Source organism: Panthera tigris, chromosome C2 (genome assembly GCF_018350195.1).
Source record: "Panthera tigris isolate Pti1 chromosome C2, P.tigris_Pti1_mat1.1, whole genome shotgun sequence".
NCBI classification, from domain to species: domain Eukaryota; kingdom Metazoa; phylum Chordata; class Mammalia; order Carnivora; family Felidae; genus Panthera; species Panthera tigris.
Window position 1 is genome coordinate 3,166,055 of NC_056668.1, and position 18,462 is coordinate 3,184,516.

Consider the following 18,462-nt stretch of genomic DNA (forward strand, 5'->3'; position numbering starts at 1 on the left):
TACCCAGACGAATCAGGTTCATAGACACAGAAAGTAGAAAGGTGGGAGCCAGGGACTGCGGAGGGGAGAAGGGGGACTTAGTAGTTAACAGGGACAGGCTTTCAGTGTGAGAACGTGGGAAGTTCTGGAGACGGAGGGCGGGGACGGTGCCACGACAGTGTGGACGTGCTTCAGCCACGGACCTGTGCACGTAAAAACGGTTAAGATGAGGGGCACCTGGGGGGCTCAGCCGGTTGAGGGCCGACTTCGGCTCAGGTCGTGAGCTCGCGGTTCACGAGTTCGAGCCCCGCGTCGGGCTCTGTGCTGACAGCTCGGAGCCTGGAGCCTGGAGCCTGCTTGGGATTCTGCGTCTCCCTCTCTCTCTCTCTGCCCCTCCCCCACTCATACTCTGTCTCTGTCTCAAAAATAAATTAAAACGTTTAAAACAAATTTTTAAATGGTTAACATGGTACATTTATGACACGTGTACCTTACCACACTTTTAAGAAATAATGAACAAAAAACATATTTTAAAAAAGAAGGAAAGAAGTGAACGGTACTCTATCCCCAGAAGGATGGGATCCGGGGCACGGTACACAGACCGAGGCCTCACTTCAGTGGCTGCGTGATGTCCGGAGGGACTGTCTTTCGGGCTTGAGGGAATTCACTGCCAGCCCAGGCCAGGCTCAGAGATCTAGAAACCTCTCTGGGCAGGACGGCCGTAGACGGCCCAGACGTTCTGAAAGGGCTGTCGGTCTCCGGACTGACGGCGACGAGCAGCCGTCCCCTTGCGGACAGGACGGTAACCGAGGAGCAGAGCGGGGCCCAAACATATGTAAATACCTGGGACTGGACGGGGGAGTACGGGCTTCCAGGCTCCCCGCTCAGAAGGGTCTCACTGTTCATTTTCGTCTTTAGACAAGCAATATAGCGACTGCAGAAGTCTTTGCAGAGCTCGTTAACCTTTTCCAGCTCAAGAAGATGAATGCGCAAAACCTGGATTGCTTTCACCATCTAGAAGCAGAGACAACGAAGGCTCTCAGACAAGCAGGCAGGAGCACAGCGGCCCGTTGGTGCCACCAGCACGGGACCGCTCCCTGACTGGCCCGAGCCGCGTCACCACGACCGTCTGCACCGCTGGGGACACAAGGGGAGTGACGTCAGAAATCAGGCCAAACAGTAAGTCACCCCAGCGCCGCTGACCTTTCGTACTTCGGCTGCATCCGGTGTGTGGGGACCCAGATGGTCCCAGGGCCGCCCTCGGGGAGTCGCTGCAGCGGGAGACAGCAGGGCCTCGGCCCGGCCCCACGGCCGACCCGCATCACAACCAGCGAGGTGCTTACCTCCCGCTTCTTCGTCTGCAAATGGGGAGGAGTCCGTGCCCACCGCATAGGCAGCTCTTCATTTGGACAAAAGTCCAGTTAACCGACTCTGCCCTTTACGGATTGTGCTTTCGGTGTCGAGCCCGAGAACTCCCCGCCCAGTGCCAGATGCGGGCTTTTACGATTTTCCCAAAAGTTTTACAGTGACTATGTCAAGTCACTAAGTTCTGGAGTCACCTGCCCCACAGCGGTAGATAGCGGTCTCGGATAGAAACCACCACTTGCCGTGAATCCACAAGCCGGACCCAGCCCCTCCCCCTGTGACCTGGGTGGCAGCAATTCACATGTATTTGTGGACCGAGAGTGACCACGAACCAAACTCTGCCAGGCCCTGTGCTCGAACACCGGTCAGGAGAGCCCGGGGCCACTCTGGCTGTACCCGCGGCCCACGCACTGATGGCTGTATGACAGAGATTCAGAGGCGGAGAGAGCTTCTGAGTCTCACCCCAAGAGGGCGGGTGCTGCTAGTCCCATTTCAAAGATGAGGAGACTTACTCAAGGTCGGACAACTCATTACAAAATCCACTAGGCAGTGAGGGCTGAATGTATAATGAGAACCTTAAAGAGCAACAAAGATCCGGGCAATTTATTCAGGGAAAAGTTTTCTAAAGATGCTTTTCTGCTGCTAAGGGCCCTGACTAGGGCTCGGGGCTGGGAGTCAGCGTGCTCTAAGGAAACCCGGTGAAGGAGCAGGCCCCCGGCCACAGGCTAACGGTTCTCCACCAGCACAGACAGGCCCCGCTCCCTTCGGGTCCGGCACTGACGTTCACTCCAACAAAGTGTCCGCTCCCTTGAGAAAGCACACACAACCCTGAACCTCGGGGCCGGAGCTGGAAGGAGGGCGCCAAGGTGAGACCAACTGGCTTCGAGCAGAAAGGCCGAGGGAAGCAGCGGGGAGCCTGGGAGCCCTTTGGTAAGCCTGCCTCGCTCCGTTCGCGGGCCTCCCCGAGCGCACGTACAGCCCTGCCTCCCGCCGCAAATACCAGCCTCAAGACGGAGCATGAGGTCCGTCTGTCTCGGAGAAGAAGGTCGTGTGTCCGTGACCAGGGAGAGGCCAAGAACTGAAGCGGGGCCCGGACATGCTGCCCGAGCAGAGCCCGGCGCGTGAGCACGCCGACTCCGGCGGACGTTACAAACGTTGAGGAGAGAAGTGGATCCCCGGCCCCTTGCGATGCAGGCTCAGGTCCTCTCCTTGGGTTCTTACATAAGGTCACTGGAGAAGCTGGACGACGTGGGGACACTGAGGTCACACACACAGGAAGCGATTTCTCGAACTGTGCGATGCTCCCCTTTAGCAGAACCACGTTCTCAAGTTCTAATTGGAAGCTTAACATTTATTGGTCAGATTTGAAACTGGGAAGCAAGAAGACGTAAGAATAAAACGTTTCTTTTACTTACTAAATTGTCGGTTTCCGGGTCTTCGCAAAAGAAGGGTTTTCCTTCTTTCTCTTGCTTTCTTACAAAATTTTCAATATCTACATCAAAACTGGCAGAGGTCGTGCCTTCTGAGCCCTGGGTAGATTGTTCGCATTTTTCGAACAACAAAGCTAGTAGTGGAAATAGTGGATGCCTGGGGGGAGAAAAGTTTTAAACGTATGTTCCACATTTTCAGGAGAATATTTTAGTATGTACGTATGCACTGGCTTATATAACAGCGTGGCTGAGAGACAGTTTCTGCACGAAACAACATCCACTCTAAAGTGGACAATTCAGTGGTGTTTACTATACTCACCACCAAGGCAATTTTACAACATTCTCATCGTCCCCCAAGAAACCCTATTGCCATTAGCAGCCACTCTCTGTTTTCCCCCAAACCCCAGTCCCAAGCCGCTGCTAATCTACTGTCTGTCTCTACGGATTTGTCAGTTCTGGACATTTCGTATAAAAAGAATCATGGATGGGAAAGCAAGCTGGTGCAGCCACTCTGGAAAACAGTGTGGAGGTTCCTCAAAAAACTAAAAACAGAACTACCCTACGACCCAGCAATTGCACTACTAGGCATTTATCCCCGGGATACAGGTGTGCTGTTTCGAAGGGACACAGGCACCCCCATGTATAGCAGCACTATTGACAATAGCCAAAGGATGGAAAGAGCCCAAATGTCCATCGAGGGATGAACGGATAAAGAAGATGTGGTATATATACACGATGGAGTATTACTCGGCAATCAAAAAAGAATGAAATCTTGTCATTTGCAACTATGTTGATGGAACTGGAGGGTATTATGCTAAGCGAAATTAGTCAGAGAAAGACAAAAATCATATGACTTCACTCCTATGAGGACCTTTAAGAGACAAAACAGATGAACATAAGGGAAGGGAAGCAAAAATAATACAAAAACAGGGAGGGGGACAAAACAGAAGAGACTCATAAATATGGAGAACAAACCGAGGGTTGATGGAGGGGTTGTGGGAGGGGGGATGGGCTAGATGGGGAAAGGGCTTAAGGAATCTACTCCTGAAATCATTGCTGCACTATATGCTAATTTGGATGTAAACTTTAAAAAATAAAAAATTAAATAAACAGATAGATAGATAGATAGATAAAAGGAATCACAGGATACGTGCCCTTTGGCCTCTAGCCTCCTTCACTTAGTGACACCGTTTTCAAGGACCATCAGTGCTGTACCGCGTATCGGTACGTCATTCCTTTTTATGGCTGCATGATACTCCACTGTGTGGAGAGACCAGTTCTACAGTTGCAAGTTTTACCCTGAGATCTATGCTCCATCTTGAGTCAACTTCTGTATAAAACGTGAGATGAGGTCGAGGGTCTTCTTCCAGCAGGTGAACGTCTGACTGTTCCAACACCGTTTGTTGGAGAGGCTACCTCCACTCCACCAAACTGTGTTGGCACCTTTGCAAAGGTCACATAAATCATGTTTTTGCACACCTACTTCTGGACTATCCGTGACGCTGATCCTAGCCCTTCACCAGCATCACGACATCGTCATTACCGTAACACCCGAGTCAGCCTTGAAGCCCGACTGTAGTCTTCCTCTTCAACACTGTCTCAGCTGGTCTAGTTCCTTCATCTGCCATGTCAAATTTAGAACTGGCTTATCTATATGTACAAAAATATCCCACTGACACCTTAATCGCAATTGTGCTAAACCTGCAGATGGATTTCAGGGGAAATGACGTCGGTGCTGTGCTGACTCTTGCAATCCATGAACATGGTATGCCCCACCACCTAGGTTCTCTCTGATTGCTTGCGTCAGCATTTACAGCTTTCAGCATCAAGTGTCTGTGTTTTGTTAGATTTACACCTGTTTTGGTGCTCTTGTAAATGGTATTGTCTTTCTAATTTCCGTTTCCAATTGTATATTACCGGTATAGAAATAGGATCTGTTTCTGTGTGTTGCCCTTGTAACCTGTAACCTTATTAAACTCAGTTCTGGGAATTTTTTGGTGGAGTCTTTGGGATGTTTGATGTAGACGATCGTGTGGTTGGTGCACAAAGCCAGTTTTATCTCTTCCTTTCTAAGCTGGATGCCTTTTCTTCCTTTTTCTTGCCTTACCGCACTGGCTATGACTTCCATTACAGTACTGAACAGGGGGAGGCCAAGTGGACATCTCTGCCTTATTCCCAGTCTTACAGAAAACAGTCTTTGGCCACTAAACATAATGAGAACTATAGATTTTTGGAGGTTGCCCTTCATCAGGTTAGGAAAGTTTCCCTCTATTACCACTTTGCTGACAGCTCTTAACCATAATTAGCTGTTGACTTTTCTGTGTCAACCGATACGAGCGTGTTGTGGGTCTCACTGGTTGAACTTTGACTAGTGAATCAGTCTTGAGTTCCTGGGATAAACTCTACTTGGTCACTGCAGGTTACTCTTTTTATATGTCACTGAATTTGATTTGTTAATACTGGATTAACTATTTTTACGTGTAAGTTCGTGAGGCACACTGGTGTGTACTTTTCCTTTCTGTATTGTCTTTGGCTTTAGTATCACAGTGATGCTCAATTCATAAGCTGAGTTGGAAAGCCTCCCCTCTTCCTTTTTCTGGAAGAGACTGTGTAGACTTGCTGTTTTTTTCTTCTTTATTTTTGGTAGGATTCCCCAGTAGAATTGTCTGGGCTCGAAGATTTCTTCTTGCAGGGTTGACTAAAATATAGATTTAGATTCCAAAACTTTTTTTTTAAGGTAGTAGGAATAACATCTTAATTCGAGAAACTGCTCACCCTAGTGGTTATCACACCATACCTAATGCTCTGCCTAGCTGCCAGCTCCAGCATATTCCATTTAACAAGTTTCTCTGCTCCTCTTACCCCTACTAAAACCCACGCGCATCACATCTCATCGCTACCTATAAATGGCCTGCTTGTCTGCGTCCATTGGTGTCTGGGAGCCCGCCGGGGGAGGGCTCACTCCTTCCACATCCGGTTCAGAGCAGTTGGGATCTTGCTCCGTTTTTAACTCTGTTACTACTTGCATCTGTGAAAGGAGGAGGAGAGTTTTTGTTACTAAACACAAAGTAAACTGCTACTAAGTATTCTCTTCTCAAGCAGAAACAAGGGGACTGGTAAAGTGGGAGACAGTTGGATGGCTGGCCAGAATCCATCAAAATTACCACCAACAAAACTCCTTTGAGTCTGATACGTTTTGCAAATGGCTAAAACAACGGTTGAGTTTCCAAATCATCTTGAAAACTGAGGGCCGATATCTGTGAACTGTGTGCGATTTTCAAAAAATGTGCCACCTCCAGAGTGCCGAGGGGATTAAGTCACCTTACTGTGTGTGTCTCTTCCTGCCCTAAACCCTCACACTGAGCAACATCACAGCTTGAGAGGTAGAAACAAACAGTCCAAACTCTTCCTATCTTGTCACGAAAACAAACGTAGTCATGGCAGGGCTGAAACTCTCCCCTATCTATTCTTAAATTTCAGGAATACGTCATCTATAAACACTTTGAAAAAAAAGTCACTGTATTTAGAAAGTAAAGACTGGCGGTGTTTAAAGAAATAGCATCTAGGTATTATCATTTAAATTGCTTTAAACTAAGGGGCGCCTGGGTGGCTCAACTGTTTGAGCCTCCAACTTTGGCTCAGGTCGTGATCCCACGGTTCGTGAGTTCGAGCCCCGCGTCGGGCTCTGTGCTGACGGCTCGGAGCCTGGACCCTGCTTCGGATTCCGTGTCTCCTTCTCTCTCTGCCCCTCCCCACTTGCACTGTCTCTTTCTGTCTCTCAAAAGTAAATAAATAAATGTAAATTGCTTTAAACTAGCTATTTTGGTTTGTAACTTAGGTGAAAAGTCTTTAAATCCTTAAACATAAAGAATTCAGTTTACAGAAAAAAAATTCCAACTTGCTGGGGGGCTCTGGGGGGCTCGGTCAGTTAAGCATCCGACTCTTGCTTTCGGCTCAGGTCATGATCTCAGTTGTTAGATGGAGTCCCAAGCCCGACTCTGTGCTGACAGCACGGAGCCTGCTTAGGATTCTCTCCGTCTCTCTCCCTCTCTGCTCCTCCCCCGTCTCCCACCCCCACCCCGTCTCCCCCCAACCCTGTCTCCCCACCCCCGCCACCCCGCACCATGCACTCACTTGTTCTCAAAATAAATATTTTAAAAAACTTAAAAAAAAAAACCTTAAATTGCTGCAGTAAACTTGTAATTATCCAGGAGCAGATTACCAGTGCCCTCAGCTGCTTCAGGACCGGAACCCACCTGCCCTGCCGCCAGCTGCCATGACTCTGCGCCCCGGGGAAGCAGCTGGTGGGGACACTCGGGGAAGGGGCTCGTCCCCAGGCAGGGAGAGAGCCTGCTCCCTGCCATGCGACCCCCCTGACAGCTGGGGGTAGTCGCCCACCCGGCGAGGGAGCCCCTGTCCTGCGGTGCAGGCTCTAGTCTGTCAGCCCAGATGTGCAGGGAGACCCGTGTCCCACTGCCTTCAGATGGCGCAGCGCGCCTGGGAAATTGTTTCTCTCTTGAAAACACGAAGCGCTAAAGCAACTAACAAGCCCAATCGAACACAACCTTTCTGGAGGGAAATCCGACCGTATTATAAACAAGCATCAAAAGATGTATTTCAGGTCTTCGGGTTTGTTTGTTTCTTTCTTTAATGGTCGTGAAGGAAGGGAAAGCTCGCTGTCCAAGTGTGGAGGGGAGGCAGAGCCACACCGTGGGACAGTCAACGCGTAACATAACGTTCACGAGTTTTGCGTGTCGTGGGAAAGAGCTTGGCTGTTAAAAGCGAGGCTCTGTCCCTCCCCGTGCCTGGCACTGCACAGGAAACGACCCCATCAGGGCACCAGGACACCCGCCTGCCCTGCGGGGGGAGGGGACTCGGAACAGGATCTGCCAGCAGGTGATCAGTGCCACAAAGGAGAACCAGGTGCAAGCAGGGAGGGAGCAGGGAGCAGGCTTGGGGTGGGGGGGGTGCCGGGCGGGCAGGGGAGTCTTCCCAGGAAGGATTTGCGCAAAGATCTGCCAGACAGGAAGGCACTGCCCCCCCTGCTGCTTGAGGAAGAGCCAGGGCCAGGCCCAGGGCCACAGGGCAGGGATGCGTGGGAAAGAGGGGTGTCCCCCCCCCCCCCCCGCCGGGCAGCGTTCAGCACAGGGAGAGTAAGGGACAACCTCAGCTTGATGTTTTAGAAACAAAATCACTTGGAAACATCGCGGGGCTTCCGGATGCAGAGAGCAGGCTGAAAGGGACCCCCCAACTCAATTCCTGTAAGAAGCTCAGACCCTGAGACATTTTTCAAAAGCCCACAAAAACCAAGTCTGTGCCACAGGAACCAAGCCAGGAAGGGCACGAGACCGGCCACCCAGGAGAGACATGAGGGAGGCCACCTCAGGTCCTGGGCGCCCACCTGGAGCCTCACTGAGGCGGGGCTGTGACCTCATCTGGGGGAGGCCACCGAGCCTGATCAGTTGGTCGGGCCCACTAACTAGGATCTTCAAGTAGGGAGAAAAGAGAGCCTCTGGGCATCCCCGCAACGCCTCCTGAGCGCAGGAAGCAGGGACAAAGGCAGGCTGGGAGGCCTTCGCTGCACGGAGCTCCAGGGAGACGGGGGTGGCCCCCACCCCCACCATCAGCAGAGGCCCCCACCCCCTCCTCCCGAGCGCTTCGGGGCACACAACACAAAACCCGGCCTTCCCGCAGCTGCAGCTGCGAAGGCAAGCCAAGGCCACGGACAGTGGGAGGGCGGTCAGGACACCACCCACACGGTGTCAGAGACAGCCGTCCGGGCACAGCCGTGCGACGTGAGCAGACGGCAGGGCATCCGCGCCGCGCCGTCCATCGGGACGGTGCCCTCTGCCGCCCACACCACGCCTCCCGCTGAGCTCAGCAACCTGGGGCCCGGCTTTTGGCAACGGCACCCCGCTTTTCTTTGAAGGCAGCGAGCCTCGCTAACACAGACACTAACAGGGCACGTCCCCGCGAAACCGTGACTTGGGGACTCAAAAGCACTGGCGGCCTGGTGTCCCCGGGGGAAGCGACGCGAACGGTTCCACGGCTGGCCTCTCCGGGCAGCAACACGTACGAAGCGCAGGGTGCACTTGACATTGGACCTGCAGCTCGATGGAACCGAAATGTAACTAACTGAGAAAGCAGAATAAAGCCCCAGCGCTCACTTGTTGCCCGTCTTGGTAGCTGTCTATGCTTAGTGTCTGTGTAGCCATCATGGTTAATGGGCTTTATAGGAAAACATCAAATCATCTTGAGTCAAAAGCAAATGGCGTCTGGGGAAACAAAAGCAGAAAAGCGTCAGTTAGTAACTGCAGGGCACTCTGGGCCCCCCCTTCCACGGCACCCGGGTACTTCTCAAAAACACGTACTTGCGCACGGAGAGGGAAACCCCACCCTGGCGTTGCCGTGAGCCGACCCCCCTCAGCACCACCCCACTCACTTAGCGGTCACGTGTTTGTACTTGCCCCGGGCCCGGACTGGCTTTCAGGTTTTAGCCACCTGGGTTCATTCATCCACTCAGCCAACAAGCATCTAGTAACCGTCTACACACGCAGGACAGCGCTGTGGGCCCTGGGGCACCACAGCGAGTTGGTGAGGCTCGGCTTTCCTGGGGCAGCCAAGGCCGCAGGGGTGTGGGGCGGGGGGGGGGGGGGGGGGCGGTGGCCACAAATACAGGGAATGTCAGAGAGCACACGTGCAGCGGGGGGCAGGATGCAGGGCCAGCTCTCCCAGCCGGGTGATGGGGCGCCCTTCTGGCCACGCGCCCTGGACACAGAGCCCAGCGACCGGGGGTCCGGAGACCGGACCTCAGACGGGAGCGGTGGAGGGCACGCCCCTCACACAGGTGTGATACACAGGTGGAAAGACGGTTCATTTACTTGAGGACAACGCAAAGTGACTCGTTACAGCGGCAGGGGTAGGGGTGGGGGTGGGGGGCTAGGAGCACCTGCACTGTGGCATGGGAACCGGTAACGTCCTGGGGCGGCCAGAGAGGCTCCGACAGCCCAGGCCGTGTGGACAAGGTCACGAGGTCAAGGGCAGTCATTCCACTTGCTCTGCCCTGGCTCGGCCACCGAAGGTCACCGGGGGAAGCGACGCTCTGGGAGACTGTGCTCACTGGAAAAAATCCAGTCGAAGACCAGCAAGCCGGGGGCGGAGTGAGAAGCGTGTCCCGAGGCCCAGCCAGAAGGAGCAGGGTGTCCAGCCCACGGCCCGCCCCAGGGGAGGCTCTCCTGGGGGGCCGTGCTACCCCGAGGAGCCCGAGTAACAGGGCCTCCCCCCTGCCCAGGGAGCCGGCATGAGGTGGGGGGCTCACGACGTGACCTCATGAAAAGCCAAGGGGCAAACGAGGTTACCCTCCTTCCTTCAGCAAAGGCTCCTGTCTCAAGCCCTGTCCTGTGCACTGGCGGAGCGTGGGTCCGGGGCAGACAGGCACAAACCGGTCACCGTGCACACAGGTTCGGGTAGGGGAGCCGGGGGGATGGGCACACAAAGCAGTCACCGTGCACACAGGTCGTGGGGGAGAAGGCGGAAGGCACAAAGCAGTCACCGTGCACACGGGCGTCAGGAGGCGAAGAGGTGAGGGCGACCAGGCAGGGACACGGAATACGTGGGGCAGGACTGCTACAAGTGCCCGTGGGAGACACCCAGAGGCAGGGGGACGGGAAGGAGCCGGGTGCAGTGTGTCTGGAGGACAGCTAGCGTGGCTGGGCAGCGTGACAAAGGAGAAGGGGAAGGCAAGGGAGCGGGAGGCACAGGACCAGGTCCCACACACCCTCGTGGGTCACAGTCCCCCGCGTCAGGGGGACAGGGACCCACGGGAAGGTCTGAGCAGCAGGGTGACGACACAGGGGCACAAGGACAGGTGTGCAGCCACAGACAGGCTGGGGGCCGTGGGGATGCCCACCTGAGCAACTGGCCGAGCAGAGCCACATGTCCCGGACTCAGCAGTTGGATCAGAGCAGGTTCTGTGGCCTGGGAGGAGAGAGCAAGAGTCGGGACGTTTTAGGTCCTACAGGTTCTCAATAAATGAGTCTGTGCCAGAAACGCAGACTTGGTGGGGCGCCTGGGGGGCTCAGTCGGTTGAGCCTCCGACTTCGGCTCAGGTCACGATCTCGCGGTCTGTGAGTTCGAGCCCCGCGTCGGGCTCCGTGCTGATGGCTCGGAGCCTGGAGCCTGTTTCAGATCCTGTGTCTCCCTCTCTCTCTGCCCCTCCCCCGCTCATGCTCTGTCTCTCTCTCTCAGAAATAAACATTAAAAAAAAGAAAAAAAAAAAAGGAAATGCAGACTTAGTGACCATCAAGCATGGCTGGTGCATGTAGGGGCTGAACAGCGTCCTCCAGGAGATGGCCAAATCCTAGCCCCTGGGCCCTGCGAATGGGACCTTCTCTAGGAAATAGGGTCCTTATGTATGGAATTATGTGAAGGATCTTGAGATGAGATCATCCCGGATTTAGGGGAGCCCTAAATCCAGTGACTGGTGTCCTTTAAGGGTGGGAGTGGGGAGAACAAGACCCAGGGCCTACAGAGGGGACGCCATGTGAAGACAGGGTGACACTGGAGGGACACGGCCACAAGCCAAGAACGCCTGGGGCCACCAGGAGCTGAAAGAGGCAGGAGGGACCCTCCCCTGGAGCCTTCAGATTGCAGGTTGATTTCGGAGCTGCAAGAAAATCCGTTTCCGTGGCTTTCATCTACCCGGGTGGTGGGACTTTGTGTCGGCAGGACACCGAGACAGTCTGGAGAGCCCCCAGATTGGCTGAGTCCACCCAGGGGGGACGGGGTGGGAATGTGGGGCACCAGCCCAGAATGGGAGCCGCGGCCAGCGGGACAAGAGCAGAACCAAGTGGTGCCGCTGAAACGGTGCAGGAGGCGGGTGGGGTAAGGGGCGTTGGCCATGTCAACTCGGCGGCTGAGCACGGCCACCGGGACCTGCAGGGGTGTGTCCGTGGGCCGGGGAGGGCAGGAGAGAAGGGCGGGAAGTGGCAAGCCCACGGCTCGACTAGGAACTCCTATGAAGCCGCCGCTGAAGTTGCCCTCTGTGCCCCTGGCACCCCCGATCCTGAGACGCGGGCACACCTGTCACTGAGCGCCTCCCAACCGTCTGTGCCTTGACCAAAGGCTGGCCCTCCTCCTGGGCTCCCCCTCCACCCCCGGCCGCCGGCCCCAACCTTGATCACCGGCAGGGCTCGGGTGAACCTCGGGCCTTCCCCCTCCTCCCCTCCAGAGTCCACCTTTCAGAAACGCAGTCCTGGCGAAAACCCCCCTGCAGGGCAAGTCCCTGGCCAGCCGTCCCCTACTCGGAGCTGTGTCCACGTCAGGGAGCACCCGCCTCGTCCTCAGGCCGCACGGTGCTCCCCCTGCGCTCCGTCCTCCTGGGGGCCTGGCCGGCACCCGCACGCGCCCCGTCACCACGTCACCGTCCCCAGGCGGCCCTGCCAGTGCCTCGCCCTCGCCTGCCGTGCGCAGCTCTCCGGGGACCCGCCGTCCACCCCGGGCTCGGCCCCGCGGCGCCTCAGGGTTTCTCCCGCTACACGGTAAGGGCCGGCGAGGGCCCCGTCCTGCCGCGTCCCCCACGACCGGCACGGCGTCTGGCCCCGCCCCGAAGCGCTCACCGTTGACGGGGCGCGCGTTGGACACGCGAGTCACCCCAGCTCCGCGGGCCCCGACACCCACGTGTCCTCGCTGTGCTTTTGAGCCCTTCCTCCTGTCACCGTTACTTCCGTGGCCGCCGGAACGAGAGCAGCTCACGGCGCTGCTCCGACGGGGGCTCAAAGAACAGCTCTGGGGGGGGGTCCACGTCCTCAGCGCACTTCCCGCCAGACAGACAGTCGACGCCAGAGCCACCCTCCCTAGGGAACACCTGCAGGACGGGGCAGACGTTGCGAGTAACCCCCCGGTCACACGGCTTCACCCTCCCGGCCGCGGAGACATCGGGTGAGGCCGTGCGGAAACGCGCGTCCGTGTCGGGGCCTCCTCCACGCCTGTGGTTTCACGCAACCCCACACGCACGCGGCGAGGGGGCGCAGGCGTCGCCTCACAGACGAGCCGACCGAGACCAGGAGACTCGGCCGGCGGGTGTCGGGGCCAGCACGGGCCCGGCCCGGGTCCCCGGGGGCCCGTCTTCTCGGAGCTGCGCAGCCACAGCGGGGAGGGAGGCAGCCCCCCCTTCCCCCAGCCATCTGGACGTCTGACCGCTATTCACGGCGGAGAAGGAGTGGTCCGCAAACGTCCGTCTAAAGAATAGCTAACCTGAAAGCGACACCACCCTCCTCTCCGCGGACGCGTCGCCCCCCAGGCCGGGCCGGCCGCGAGGCTGAGCCGGGAGCGGCCTCCGTCAAACGTCACCGAGGCACGTCCGCCAGGACGCGGTCCGGCGCCGAGCTTGGCCGACAGCGCGCAGCCCTCCATCACGGTCCGGGGCCAGCCGTGTCGGGAGGCCTGCACGTACGCTCCACGGGACGGCGTCAGAACGGCCCCTGGCTCTTATGCAGGTACACCGTACTCCCAAAAGAGGGTGCGGGGCCCCGCGTGGGCTCCCAGCTCCGTCGGAGGGTCCTCCCCTGGGCGAGCCCCGCCGCGCGTGCAGGTGAACACGTGGCCCTCGGTGCGCCGCCCGCGGGGACTCGGGCACAGGAAGTGGCACCGATCCGAGGCCCTGCGTCCCTGCGCCGGCCCGCTCCTCTGGAACAGACGGGACGTTCGGCGGCGGCGAGGACGCGGGGCGGCCCTGCTTCCACCCGCGGCGCTCCCCGCACAGGCCGGCGGCGCCCTGCCCTCAGCTCTGGAAGCGCCCTCCCTCACTGGGCCAGGAGGAGGCCGCCCCCCCTCGGGCACGGACCCACGGACCCACGACACAGCGGATGGACGAGCCTCTTCCTGCAACACCCCACTGACTTCCTGACTTAAAAGGTACACTTCCTTGGGTTTGATAAACAGGCAGATGCTTTGTGAGACTGGGAAGACACACGGATACACGGGGAATAAGCACAGGACAGTCAGTGACAGAGAAGGGGCCCCAAACACAGACAGGGAACGGCTCGGGGGGACCGCGCCCTGCTGGAAGGGAAGTGGAGCTGTCGGTGTGAGTTCCTGTGCGTTCAACACACACACACACACACACACACACACACACGTGTGCACCTGCTTCAGCCCTGTCTCCCGAGAGGGTGGAGAAGCAGCGACACCCGGTACCACCCAGACCCTGGGTGATAAATGTCACTCCCCAGAACGAAGAATCGGGGCTCCGGAGAGCAGTGGCTGACGTGATCCCAGGGCTGGGGCAGGGAAGGCACAAGGTGACCCGGAGCCTGTGCTCAAAAATTACGGGGACACGCCAGAAGGAGTCAAAGCAGCTTGCAGAAGCTCTCACGGGCCAAACGTGGGACAACGGGCAACGGGTATGACAGTACTCGAGAGAAAAACAACAATCGGTGAGTCCAATGAGGTACTCAGGAATCAACCTAAGCAAAGAGGCGAAAGGCCTGACTCTGAAAACTAGAGGAAGCTTTCGCAGGAAATCGGAGGGGACTCAAAGAAGCAGGAAGACCTTCCGTGCTCACGCGCTGCAAGAACAAGCACTGTGAGAACGTCGACGCTGCCCAAAGCCGTCCGTGGTGATACGCGCACAGAAACGAAGGACAAAGTGGGGGAAGGCACAGCTCTGAATTATGGCGCGGTCCATCCAGTAGGCAGGGGCGGATGCAATGCCGTCGGGCTGGCGACAGGCACAGTAACCCGAGCCTCGGGCGGGACTCCTCGGGGAGGCCCGCACGAGGCCCCGAAGAGGAAACGCACCTGATGTCAGCACACCTGCCCTAACGTACCACTGATTACACGGGAAAACGGTAGCTTCCCAGCGAAGACACCCGGCAGGCAACACGTAACCAAACGGTGAACATTCCGATAATCAGTAAGGAGACAAAGGAACATCACAGCCCTCCCGAGAAGGACGCCGAAGACTTGGGAGGAGTCCTGCCCGATCCCGAGGCTGCGCTCACCGTCCGAAACTGAGGGGCAATCTACGAAGTGACTGGCCCGTAAGCTTCCAAAGCGGGAAGGTGCAAGAGGCCGATAGACTTCTCCAGTAAGTGAAGCCACAGGTGTGTGTGGTCCTCAACGGGGGCCTGGGCCCCCCAAATGCTCTTTCCTTTTTGCCGGTAGCGAGACAGTAGCTCATTCGTGAGACAACCGGCAAAGTTTACACAAAGTCAGAGAAGGTAAGAGTATTTTACCAGTCACTTTCCTGATTTTGATAACTGTGCTGTGGTTAATGAAGACAGTATCCTCGCTTTGGGACGCATACGGAAACACTGGGGGGCATCACATCTACAACTTACTCTCTCAAATGTACGCACACACATACGTGTGTGTGTGTATATGCGCACATGTGCACGCACACACAGTGAGAGAGAGAGATGAGAGACCGGGCATACGTTTGGTAAAATGGGAACCCTGGGGAAGGTACGTGGCAAGTCGGTACAGTTTTTGCAACGTCTCTGCAAGACTGAGATTCAAAGTAAGAAGTTTTTAAGTTTAACACTTGTAGGGGCGCCCGGGTGGCTCAGTGAGTTAAGCGTCCAACTTCAACTCAGGTCATGATCTCACAGTTTGTGGGTTTGGGCCCCGCGTCGGGCTCCGTGCTGACAGCTCGGAGCCTGGAGCCTGCTTCCGATTCTGTGTCTCCCTCTCTCTGCCCCTCCCCCACTCGTGCTGTGTCTCTGTCTCAAAAATAAATAAACATTAAAAAAAATTTCGTCTTTCAGTTTAACACTTGTAGGCTTATAAAAAGGATGAGGGACTGTTCCGGGCTCAAAGAGCCCGAAGGGGCGACAGCCAAATGAACACATGACGAACGCCGTGAGAGGCGACGGAGGGGCTCTGGGGGGCCACACGGAGCGGACAGGAGCCGACCCTGGAGACAGGGCTGCTGCCCACGTGGCAGTGCTGCTCCTTCCCAGGAAGCACCTGTCAGCAAGGGCTGCGACGTTTAGGGGTGTGGCCACGAGACGCGCACCTTTGAATGGTCACCAGGCGCTCCCATGCGGCCAAACACGCTGTGGCCGGAGTCAACAGCTGATGAATCCAGGTGGCGAGGGACCCCCCCTGCCACTCGTTCAGCCCTTTGGTTTCAAAACAGGGGCACCGGGGCGGCTCAGTCGGTTAAGCGTCGGGAGTCTTGAGCTCAGCTCAGCTCTTGATCTCAGGGTCATCGAGTTCGAGCCCCGTGTTGGGCTCTGCGCTGGGTCTGGAGCCTAGTCGGTTAAAAAAAATGAAAAAACGTCCATAACAAATACTGGGGGAAAGTCAGAATTCTATTTCAAAACCATCTAGACTTACAGTCCTTCTATCAGACCTTGTTAAGACTACAACGTCTGATGTAAGTAGCACAGCCAGTCTAAAGGGAAAATTGGGAATTTGTGCCACAAGCTTTGAAAATATGTGCTCTACAATAGAATACTATGCAAGGAACTTTTTTTAATTTCTTCATTTTGAGAGAAAGAGAGAGGGAGGGAGAGCATGAACAAGCGGGGCAGGGGGCAGCGAGGGAGGGGGCAGAGAGAGAGGGGCAGAGAGAGAGGGGGAGGGAGAATCCCAAGCAGGCTGCGTACTGTGCTCGAGGAGCCTGATGCAGGCCCCGAACCCACAAACCGTGAGATCCCGACCTGGGCCGAGATCATGATGGGACGCTTCACCGACCGAGCCCCCCAGGCGCCCCTACGCAAGGAGTTGTTCACAAAGGGTCACTCTCTCCGACTGACACACTGCTGGGTGAAACCAGGGGCGGGCGGGGCAGAGTAGCAAGGTCACCCACAGGTCACCCACGGGACAGGATACCACAGGGTCGCAGGAAGGTGCCAGCAGGTGGCGCCATTTGCCCAAGAGGTTGAAAGCGGCCTCGGACACGGGGCGGGAGCCTCGTGCCAACGTGTTGCTCATAACTTTTGGAGCCCCCTTCCAAATTCCACTGCCCAGCAAAATGCCCCACCACCCCCGGGCGGCGGGGCCGACTGGCACCTGCACGCGGGCAGGCCAACAGCCCCAGCAGAGTTCAGGCCTCGGTGGTTCAGGAGGGGGCAGTCTGCTGGCTGCAAGCCGGCTCTGCGGCCCGCCAGGCCGCGCCAGGCCCAGGACGGAGTCTGAGTGCCCAAGTGAAAGCTGTCATTACCCGCGAAATAACTACAGCATCCAACCCCAGGACGGACAGTCAGCAAGGCTCCTTTTTACCAAAAGCTGGTTTTGCTAGGCATTTTGTAGAAACCAAGGCTAGCCGGAGATTTAGAAACAATCAACGAATCCCTATTTCTTCCCTCCATTACACAGAAAGGGAAGTTCCTATCAGGTTCACACTCAACACCGCCTTAACTTCTTAACGCACAGAGCTCCAAAATCCAAGTTGAAGAATGGCCAGCCCAACGTACGTATGATATCGTGGCGCTGAGCCGTTGGAATAGCTTTGCCTGGTTTATTTCTGGAAATTTCATCCCATAAAAAAAGGGCACGTCACGCACTGAAGCTGTCACTTTGGTGCCCGCTCAAGAGATCTGGCCGGACTAAGACAAGTGAGGAAAACACAGCCTTCTGATTCTCACGTACAGAAATATTACAACTCACTAGTCACGAAAGAGATACAATCTCTCAACGGATAATCCTTTCTCATCTAGCGATTTAAATTTAAAACAAGAGTGCTACACTATGTTGGCAAAGATGGATGAAACCCGGGGCCCAAAGGGGTCCTGAGCCTCCCGAGCCGTGTGACTGGTGTGCAGAGAAACCTGACCACGTGCACAGTTGGCCACAGAACACGGTACACTCCTCTCAACGCAGTGTAAATGCTGCACAACACTCAACGTGGCCCAAATCCACAGGCAGGCATTTTCGTGTTTGCAAACATTCCCATCCAGGCTGACGGGATGCAGGGTTTAGTCTTTCAGAAAAGAACAGGTATAAACAGATTCGTTGAATCCCACCGAGCATTGAAGTCCTCTGTGGATGGGTCTGGGAAGGGTCCTGCGGGCTGGGAGGTCTGCAGAGGCCACAAGCGAAGGCCGGGGGTCGGGGGCAGAGGGCAGGCCCTAACAGGGCCGTAGCCTGTCCCCTGGCATCCAAGCCACAAACCCCCCCTTTCCCCCCCCGCCGATGTGGGTCCCACAGGGGAGCACCTGCCAGGCTGGGAGACTCAGTTACTGCCAGGGAGGTGGCTGTGAGGCCTGTGGAAGATTTAGATTCGAATACTTTTATGTTAAGTCTCAGAATAAGCTATGTATTTGACCTTTAGGGTGTTTGTAGTATTTAAGAAAATTTGGCAAATTAATGTTACATATTAGCCGGGACTCCAATATAAATGTATAATTAAGCTTCTAATTTTAGACACGATTTTTTTTTTTTTACTTTACTGAAAAGGTATAAAAGAGACATTTATAGAGATTATCAACATTCTTTAATATTTTTTAACATTTATTTATTTTTGAAGGAGAGACTGAACAGGGGAGGGGCAGAGAGAGAGAGGGAGACACAAAATCCCAAGCAGGCTCCAGGCTCTGAGCTGTCATCACAGAGCCCGACGTGGGGCTCGAACTCACGACCTGCGAGATCATGACCTGAGCCACCCGGGCGCCCCGAGAACATTCTTGATCTACGCAAGCACAGGGATTGCTGGGCACTCTCGTAGCCACTGGGAATACAG

The 18,462-nt window shown here is 55.9% G+C and overlaps 1 protein-coding gene across 4 annotated transcripts in view; it reads right to left on the reverse strand.

Moving 5' to 3' along the window:
• The window catches only part of PKNOX1 (PBX/knotted 1 homeobox 1), a 58,477-nt gene that overhangs the window by 23,176 nt on the left and 16,839 nt on the right, over positions 1-18,462 (reverse strand). For 2 of the 4 annotated variants that reach the window (XM_042998704.1, XM_042998701.1), the window contains exons 2-6: positions 10,684-10,751; positions 8,942-9,049; positions 5,675-5,802; positions 2,760-2,931; positions 823-993 (exon numbers count right to left, since the gene is read on the reverse strand). In XM_042998704.1, coding sequence (XP_042854638.1) covers positions 823-993; positions 2,760-2,931; positions 5,675-5,802; positions 8,942-8,992 — 522 coding nt within the window. In that variant the 5' untranslated portion in view covers positions 8,993-9,049; positions 10,684-10,751. Of the gene's footprint in view, positions 1-822; positions 994-2,759; positions 2,932-5,674; positions 5,803-8,941; positions 9,050-10,683; positions 10,752-13,028; positions 13,047-18,462 lie in introns of those variants that run through there. The other 2 variants (XM_042998702.1, XM_042998703.1) reach the window with 2 other exon arrangements.